This window comes from Salarias fasciatus, chromosome 23 (assembly GCF_902148845.1).
Source record: "Salarias fasciatus chromosome 23, fSalaFa1.1, whole genome shotgun sequence".
In the NCBI taxonomy this organism is placed as follows: Eukaryota; Metazoa; Chordata; class Actinopteri; order Blenniiformes; family Blenniidae; genus Salarias; species Salarias fasciatus.
In genome coordinates this window covers 16,106,858-16,115,814 of record NC_043766.1, presented here as the reverse complement: position 1 = coordinate 16,115,814, position 8,957 = coordinate 16,106,858, and the positions used below count along the sequence as shown (strand labels likewise).

The window sequence follows — 8,957 nt, the reverse complement described above, 5'->3', positions numbered from 1 at the left end:
CGGAGGAGCCCTGCCGGGATGTAGGAGGCTCAGCTCCGGGGTCACGCCCTCTGCGTCACGTCGCCCTGAAGACTCCAAAGTGAAGAAGCCGCTGAACTGTGCTGCCTCCACTCCTCATCACTCTGTCGCCTCCTCCCGAGCCGCACAGGCACAAAGCCACACAGACAACATGCTCACTGACTCAGCTCGCGCTGTTTCGAAACTTTTAGTCTACTGACGCACCGCGGACAACCATTTCCCACAGGTAAGCTCACCTGCACGATACTTATACTTTTCCACAACTTTAGTCCTCAGTTTCACTTTTTCCCCACCCCCTGCACACACGCAGTGTTTTATTACGTTTTCTGCGTTACATGGACGCTTATCTTGTCTCAGCCCATCCCACTGCGAACTTTTCTTCTCTCTTTATTCCCATGGCGTCGGGAAACCGAGTCCGACAGGTTTGTAGTGAGGCGGCTCTCTCTGAAAACGCTCGCGGAGAAAACTGAACTTTACACCTGTTTCAGGCGGACTCCCGTCCCGCCGCATGTCCTGAGTGTTGAGGAAACGTTTGTACAGGAATCAGACTCTTTTTAAGGCTTTCCTTTTAATGTTTAGTCTTCAACTTTATCGGTGTCATTTTTATATTTCCAGGCAGTTCTATGCGCTGGTATGTGTCCTTCTCTTTGGATATCAGTCATGTAACTCTTCTCTGCTCTGGAGATATTTGTTACTGGAAAAACTGGCACCAGGCGCAGATATGATACAGTGGAGCGTCTCGCTCGGGACTTTGCATCACTCTTATCATCCTTTGGAATATTTTCTGAGGTCTAGTGGGCTGTTGTTCCCAAGCAATGCATGCAGAGCTCCTGCAAACTTTCAAAGACATTCATGGAGTTATAAGTGAAGACTTTGAATCAAACCTTTTAGATTAGTTGCTAAGTGCATTATCAGTTTTATTTCTGATTGTATTATTCAGTGATTTAATTCCAGATTGAACTGTGCACCACCAGCTACAACACTGACATGGCATGGCACTTCACATCATAAAATTCAGAGGGAAAAACAAGACTTTCTCATTACCATCCTGGACCTTTTCATTGTGGAAAAAAAGCCTCTCTTTTCACAAGAAATCTGTGTGGAGCGAGTCTCCCAGGTGTTGGCTGTTTGGCTTATTGGCTTCTAGATGAGATTTAACAGCAAGCATGTCAACACGTTGTCTCCCTACTGAGATTTTGTTGCAGACTCAGCAGGTTGACACAGTGCTTGACGCAGAATGCACCAAGCCAGATGCAAAATGGATGGATGCCACTGACTCCTCAGCCAGGGCTTTTTCTCCAACATGGTTTCTTTGCTTGGGAGGAATAGTTGCCTTTTATTGTAATGATATGAGGAGGTACAGCATAGCACAGCTCTCTAACCTCCAGACACCCTCAAAAAGATCCAGAGGAGAGAGTCTGGAGGGACAGAAACATCAGTGACATATAAACTTATGGGGAGATAAGAGTGCACTGACTGTGGTTTTCCAGAAATTGAAACCTATAATTAAGTAATCCAAAGTGGCCTCACTATAAACTTTATCGAAATAAAAAAAATAAACATTTTGCCTGATCTTTAGAAAAAGAGCCTGGGAGCTGTTTTCACATTAGTGAAACCAAATGCTCAATGTTCTGCTTCATATTCCACTTTTAGAAACTCTAGGAAACTCCAGTAAGTCCTGTCAGTGTTACGGTTGAATGAAAAATGTGAAAGCTGATTCTTGCAAAAACGGCAAGACAGATAAACAAATTTTTTCTGTTTTTCCTTTATTTCACAGATCTTCTTCTGAAATGGCCCAGCACAACTACAGCTGCTATTATAATGAGTCCATGGGTTTCTTCTACAACAAAAGTGGCAGCATTGACAGATGGGACAAAGCCCAGCTCATCCTGGTCCAGGTGGTGGGCTCGCTCTTCTGCTGTTTCATCCTGGTCTCAAACTCTATGGTCATAGCTGCTGTCATCACTAATAAGAGGTTTCACTTTCCGTTCTATTATCTTCTCTCCAACCTTGCTGCCTCAGACTTCCTGGCAGGCATAGCGTACGTGTACCTCATGTTTAACACGGGGGAAGTGTCCCGGAAACTTACAGTGAGAGGATACTTCATCCGCCAAGGTCTTCTAGACATCAGTCTCTCAGCCTCGCTTGCTAACCTGCTCGTGATAGCCCTGGAGCGCTACATCTCCGTCATGAGCTGGAAGGTTCACAGCAACCTGACGAAGAGGAGGGTCACCCTGCTGATCGTGCTGGTGTGGGCCATTTCCATCTTCATGGGGGCTGTCCCCAGTCTGGGCTGGAACTGCATCTGCAACCTGAGTGACTGCTCCCAGCTGGCTCCGATCTTCAGCAGGAGCTACCTGATCTTCTGGTCCCTGTCCAACCTGGTCGTCTTCCTTGTCATGGTGGCCATCTACATGCGGATCTACGCCTACGTCAAGAAGAAGACGTCCGTGCTCATGCCGCACACCAGCGGCTCCATCAACCGCAAGAGGACACCTATCAAGCTCATCAAGACGGTCATGGTCGTGCTTGGTAGGTGCCTCTTGTTGAGTGTTGTCATTGCATAATTGCTGATGATACATTTGTGAGTCAGAGCATGAATAGTAGTTGTGGTGTTCAGCTGTGTAGTTTTTATCCAGGTTGTCCTGAAGATTATAGCAGTTCACACGCTGCACTGGAGTCTGTTTTCCAGATGACGGAGAACTTTGTGGGAACAATAACAAGCATAAAAATGTATGTTTCTCATGGATTTTAGGATGAATGAACTAAATAAAAGCCAAACACTGAAATCAGAAAATTATCATAAAATTACTTATAGGGTTATTTATTTTTGTACGATATTCACTGACTCAGAGCGCTCAGATTTTTCAACATTTGTCATGTCAGTACCTGACACTTTTTTCTTTAACTCGTATCCAAGTTTCATTAATTTATTTAATTTATTGTATAACAGAATAATTCTGCCCATGAAATTTAGAAGCGCGGTAAAATTTCACAACTATCCCAAGATCATTTTTTGAGAAACTTTATATTAACTCTTTTCCCACTTGATTTGCCTTTAAATCCATTCATTTGTGCTGAAAGAATATTTTGTTTAATAATGGTTGGTCTTTATTTTATAGGAAACAGAGTCATAGGATCCTGTTTTTGTCCTCTGTTTAGGCTTTAGATGAGCCAGGCTGATATCACAGCCAGCTTTCTTTCTCCAGGTGTAAACGGATACCTTGTAATGGAGGTGCAGTTTTTCAGTCATTCAGAGACCCGTACTTTTCTTTACAAGCATGAAAACTGAACTGTGTGGGTTTTCTTTTGTAGCACTACACTGTGAAAAAAGTATATTCTGCACGAAGTATACATGTGAGCAATTGAACTCGGAACTCCTTGTGAGACCGACGCATTTCAGACAGCTGTGCAGGTCAGACGAGTTCATCCCAACTTCCATTTCTGCGCTCTCCAGTCATCAGAATAAAAGGCCTGGACTTCATGACACTGCAGATAGATGTTGGTCACTAATCTTTGCCTGTTTAGGGACTCATCTGGTTGGACGATAGATAGCACACTGTCCTCCGTGTAGCGTAGGAGCCGTTTGCCTCAGTACATACTTTACTTTAGAGACTGCTGTGTAATTATCCTTCACTGCAAGGACAGTGCTGCTCAGCCTGTGTGGCGCACCATCCACCACACCACACCAGCCTCCAGTGAATGTCCCCTCCTCCCCACCCCCTAGAAAAGAAGAACCTATATTTGAGAATTTTGTCAATTGCTTTCAGATGCTTTTTTTTTTCCTTCATGTGGAAGCACTAGTACATAATTTATCTTCTAAACTCTTTCCCAATTTTAAATATCTTAATTCCCTTAAAACCTTCATTTGATACCAAAAGGCAGTTTTCACACTTATTCCGTTGTAAATATCATTTGGGAGTATCGTAGTGAGGATGGAGGTCAGTTTACCTCCAGTAAGCAGGATTGTATCATTATAGTGCAGAGACTGCATTTACTCTGAGACTCAATATGATCCACTGCAGCCACACTGGGTCGTTGTTTTATTTTTGTCCAACACAAAAATGTAACATGTAACAGACATTTTCACAAATCCAAACTTTGACGCTGTAGAAAGAATCTGTCTTGAAGTGCTTGTGTGGTGAGGTCCCGGTCTGAGGCATGCATTAGTTATGGGAGGAGCAGTGAACTCTGGTTGCAGGCGGAAAAAACAGTATGCCATGTCAGAAATGGCAACTGGACAAACCAGTTCAGAGACGCAAACGACAGGCGCAGACTTTGACTTTGTTAATACCAGAGACAGAAAAAAGTGTGTGCATTGAAAATGTTCCTGGATTTTGTCACTTTAATTTGCCTGCTCTCACAAACAAATCCAAAATTTAAATATGGGCATGCGTAACTATACTGTTTGATACTTATTCACCAAATAAAAATACCTGAACAAGAAAGAACACAGCTATCTTTGTGTTTTCCTGTTTACCTTTTCACTGGTACCTGTGAAACATCCTTTATGTCTTTTCAGAGCCTTAAGCAATTTATTTGTTGCATACCTGAAAGTGTTTGGGCCTGCTTGTGAAGTGAGGCATCGAACTCTTGCAGGCAGTTGCAGATTTTGTTTTCATTTTAAGTTCAACTACCATTGTAGTAGCTCACATAAAGGACCACAAGTCCAAAATGTAGGTTCTCACGACCTTTTTTTGAGAGTAGGAGGGTCCAGTTTTAAATATGTATTAGTACAATATATGACATTTCAGTGCCCTCAGGGTAATGGGGGGCATCAGAGATTGGATTAGGAATCAGAGCTTAATACAAAGAAAGTTTACTGTTTTTCTTGTAACATGAGACTGAGGAAAAACCCTGTGTCTCCATGTAGCCATCGACCAAGAGGAGGAGGGAGCAATTTAACAGTGCATGTTGTTGTTGTACAGATGCATTGCAGCTGCAGGGATGCCGGTAGTGAAGACAAGTTGTAACACGCTGCTTCTTTTCAATTCCAGAAATCGCTTAGTAGCTCTGTTTTTGTGCCCAAACATGTTTGTAGTCAATGGCTAATTGACTCTTTTGGTCGCCATGAGACCTGCGTCATCATTTACTAAATACAGACGGTTACATACAGAGAGAGGATGATAGTGTAGACCCAAACTCTGCCTGCTTCTTATTTTGTCATGAGGATGATGGAGGAGTGGTGAGATCCTATTCAATCAATACTGTAGCATGCAGGTTTGTGTTTGTTTTGTGTATGTAACATGCTTGTATGTGACAGTAGTGTGTACCTCTTGGAACATGTACATATCTGCACTTTCACTGCCTCAGATGGGCCTCACAGCCACTTTTTTTCTGAGTGGATTTTGTTACTTTCCTTTATGACAAAACTCCTCTAAGTTTTCTTTTCACTTAATCTAAGCTAGTCATTATATTTTCGTTTGCAGAGTCATTATTTTTATACAGTCTTCATATCTTCAACCTCAGATTACGGTGCAGTACTTCTAATCAGGTTGTTGTTTGAAATCACTTTTCTTTTTAGACTTAAAACAAGATTTACAAAACTGTAAAAGTTGGGACAATATATTTATTATAAAGCCAGACAGTCAAATGGCAACAGATTATATTTAAATACTGTGGGTAAATTAAAAAAAAATTCACTCAGTGTAACATTTTTTCAGATGTGTGTAGTGCTGTCTATTGGTGCTGAATCTTGAAACAGTCAAGATACTCTGGAGCAGTTGTGTATCGGTAATCTTCAGGCTATTGGGCAGGATTACATTAAAGTAACATTATTTTCTCCTGGTAACAAGAAATCATTCACATGCATCCTGTGTTTATTTAATATTACAAAATGTTCCAACTTTTTATTTAATTTGGGTCATAGCATATAGTCCTCAGATATAAATATGAAGTTTGGATTTAATTCTTTATTGCAGCAATGAATAGAATACTCACAAAAGGCAATCAATATATATGCAGAGTGTATTTCTCTGCCATTTTTATTCTTTTCTGATAGAAGACCTTCGGTATGAAAAATATTTCCAAAATCTATTTGACTTCGTCAAAATGCATCAGCGTGCAGTGTGATACAGAGCAACTGCGCTTGTAAAAATGCCTGTTTTGTTAATAATAAACTTTCATACCTTATTTTGCTTTTAACGTACTCGACATATTGTTAGTCGGATAGTCGGAGCCCCATCTCTGTGTCAATGACTTTAAAACTAAACTGTTGGCAGCCTAACGTGTTCAATGTTTAAATGTTTACGTTGACAAAGTTTATTATAGTCTTGAAAGATTTTTTTTTTTTTTTTTTTCAATTTCACTGACTTTAATAGAACGACGACTGTCTGACTTGGTATTTTGTCTCTGATTTCAGGAGCGTTTGTGATCTGCTGGACCCCCGGCTTAGTTGTTCTCCTGCTGGATGGCCTCAACTGTAGGACCTGCAATGTCATGAAAACAAAACGCTGGCTGTTGCTCCTGGCCGTGGCCAACTCCGTCATGAATCCCTGCATTTACTCCTACAAAGACGAGGAAATGTGGACAACTTTCAAGAACCTTATGCGTTGCATTGGCAACGGCACTCGCCGACAACGGTCAACCAAAGCGAACGCCAGGCCGCTGAGCTCTGGCCAGGATACGGGAAATAGTCAGCCACCTTCAGAAGAGATGAAAAGTGACAATCAGGAGATACTAAAGACTTAAAAAATGTGTGTACATATATTTTTTTTCTAAATCATTTTTCGAACTTCTGACTCGGTCTGGCTGGAAGTACCTTATGAAGACTCAGACTGGAGCTGACTTGAACACTTCTCCGCCGTTGGGTCCAGGTGACTTGGCCAATGTATAAAGTTTTCCCATGGAGATATGCCGCAGTCAAACTGCTTTGGCGTTGAGCTGGAATCGTAGTTAGAGAAACAATTACAGATATTCATGCACTAATTCCTTTAATTGATGCAAATATGTTGCTTTGTCAGGGTTTGACCAATTTCGGAAACAACCTTTCTGTGTGTGTAAAGGGGAGTTTCCTGTGGCTGTTTTCATCCAAAGTCTTTTTTGTTGTTAATTCTATCTCGTTACATACCCGAGTGTGTTAAAATGTATTCAGGCCGCGGTTCAGCGACTGATTGAACGAAGTTTGTTTGAGATATGCAGTTATACATTTCCACCTTTACCCCCTGAAGGGTGAAGATGTGCAAGTTACTCATTTAAACATTTGTAGATCTGCTTGAATTATCTTGTAGGTTGACTTGAGGTTTACTTAATTTGCTCATGTGGACAAAATATTGTAATGTAGGAACTATTCAAGAGTGCAAATTGTTTGTAGTCAGGCACCTGAGAAATGGCTTGTATAAGTGGGGCATTGATTTATTTTCAGTTTTACACATTACTGTTATTTGCTGAGCTGTAACCATCTGCTTGGTAGAGCAGAAGTCCAGTAACATTTTGCACGATCTTGACTGGGTTGTTTTCATCATTTTTTGTGATTTAATTTAAAGGAAAAGAAAAAAACACAACTTTCTAGACACTGTCAAGTATTTTGGCCTCAGTAGAAGAATCCCTCTTGTCTATTTCCAGCTTTGGTCCTTTAAACAAACAAATAATCTTCCACATGTTGCATCTCTCTTTTTGACAAACTTGTTTCCCTTGTAGCATTTTTACACATCCGCCTCACCTCGCTGAGTGGCTGCTGTTGCTCTGATGAAACAGCTGCTCACCTGAGAGTGTGGAAGGGTTGTAAAAACGATGTCGCAACATGCTGGATTCCTGCTCGAGGCTGAGTACACAATAGGTGCCTGCAGGAACCGACAAGGATACGACTGAACAGATTCCAACTCCCTTCGCACACAAACACAGATACACACAAAGCCCTGCAGGCTGCTCTGATGACCCCACTGCTAAATCATTTACAGGGTTCCGATGACTTTTCTCACTTGTACAGTATTTATACACATAGTTGCTGTAAAGAAGAAACCTTCATTAAAGTTATTTTGTTTTTATTCTTGCGGTGTATATGAGAGTGGTGTCTGATAAGGTTTACAGTTTCAGTGGTTTGGTAATTGAATGTATCTAATAGTCTAGATTGTGTGTTTGGTCAATAGTGTGACTTTCAATGAGGTAAACCTTGAAAATTGGTTTTTGTTTTGTAGTTTTAATAGAAAAAAATAAGTTAATACTTAAAGCTGCACTTGTCATTTTTCTATTTTTTCATTACCTGTAACACTTTACAGTAGTGTGCTTACAATCTTTATTGGATACATTATCATCATGCCATCATCATACATGGTTTTAACAAAAATTCCCAACACCTAGATTGTTGATTTAAAATCACAACATTAACTGCATGCATTCACATCAATATCTAACCCAGTTTTTATGTACACTGTTAATATTCAAATATTTGAATTTAATTCAGCTTTATTTATATTTTACCAATAACAATACGACCATTAAGCACTTGATATCTAAATTAAATATCGAGAAAAACCCCAGCAATCAAACCCTAGCAAACACTAATAAAGCAGGGGGAGATCCTTGCTGGTAGCACTGAATGCTAATCTACACGAGTGTAAAAGATTAACTGGCATCAGCGTGCTTATATTTGTGAGCTGCTGGAGTCATTGGACAACCACTCCCACTTGGCACCACCATCAGCCAACCCACAGCATTAGTACTTGAAAATCCAGTTCAACTGAGGCACTTTATCTCTTGATTTTTTTAATAAGAATTTTCACTACGAGCTGACAAAAAGGTGTTTTTCATGGTTGTATAAAAATGATAACTGCCCAGATAACATAGCAGCAACGAAAACTACCGAGAGGATTGTTTGATCCTTGAGTTACATGATTTGTGCTGCAGTGAGCAGCTGATGAAGTGCCATTACTTGAGATTTCTGGTGGCACTACAGGGTGATTTACTCTCTTCAAGACAGTAAATGGGTGACCTTTTGTTTC

At 40.8% G+C, this 8,957-nt stretch overlaps 1 protein-coding gene across 2 annotated transcripts; it reads left to right on the top strand.

The window, feature by feature from the left end:
- The first annotated feature begins 95 nt into the window (after positions 1–95).
- On the top strand, positions 96–8,005 carry lpar3 (lysophosphatidic acid receptor 3). 2 transcript variants are annotated; one of them, XM_030084068.1, is made up of 3 exons: positions 96–244; positions 1,796–2,550; positions 6,380–8,005. In XM_030084068.1, the coding sequence occupies exons 2-3, from the start codon at positions 1,809–1,811 to the stop codon at positions 6,706–6,708; spliced, it is 1,071 nt and encodes a 356-aa protein (XP_029939928.1). In that variant the 5' UTR covers positions 96–244; positions 1,796–1,808; the 3' UTR covers positions 6,709–8,005. The 2 variants fall into 2 exon arrangements, with proteins under 2 accessions (XP_029939928.1, XP_029939929.1); XM_030084069.1 differs by lacking the exon at positions 96–244 and adding an exon at positions 329–440.
- The last annotated feature ends 952 nt before the right edge of the window (positions 8,006–8,957 follow it).

Bases quoted from the DNA above. Each gene is read 5' to 3' on its own strand.
- lpar3 (XM_030084068.1), top strand. From the start codon at position 1,809: ATGGCCCAGCACAACTACAGCTGCTATTATAATGAGTCCATGGGTTTC. The intron at 2,551-6,379 runs GTAGGTGCCTCT...CTCTGATTTCAG, and splicing joins GACGGTCATGGTCGTGCTTG to GAGCGTTTGTGATCTGCTGG.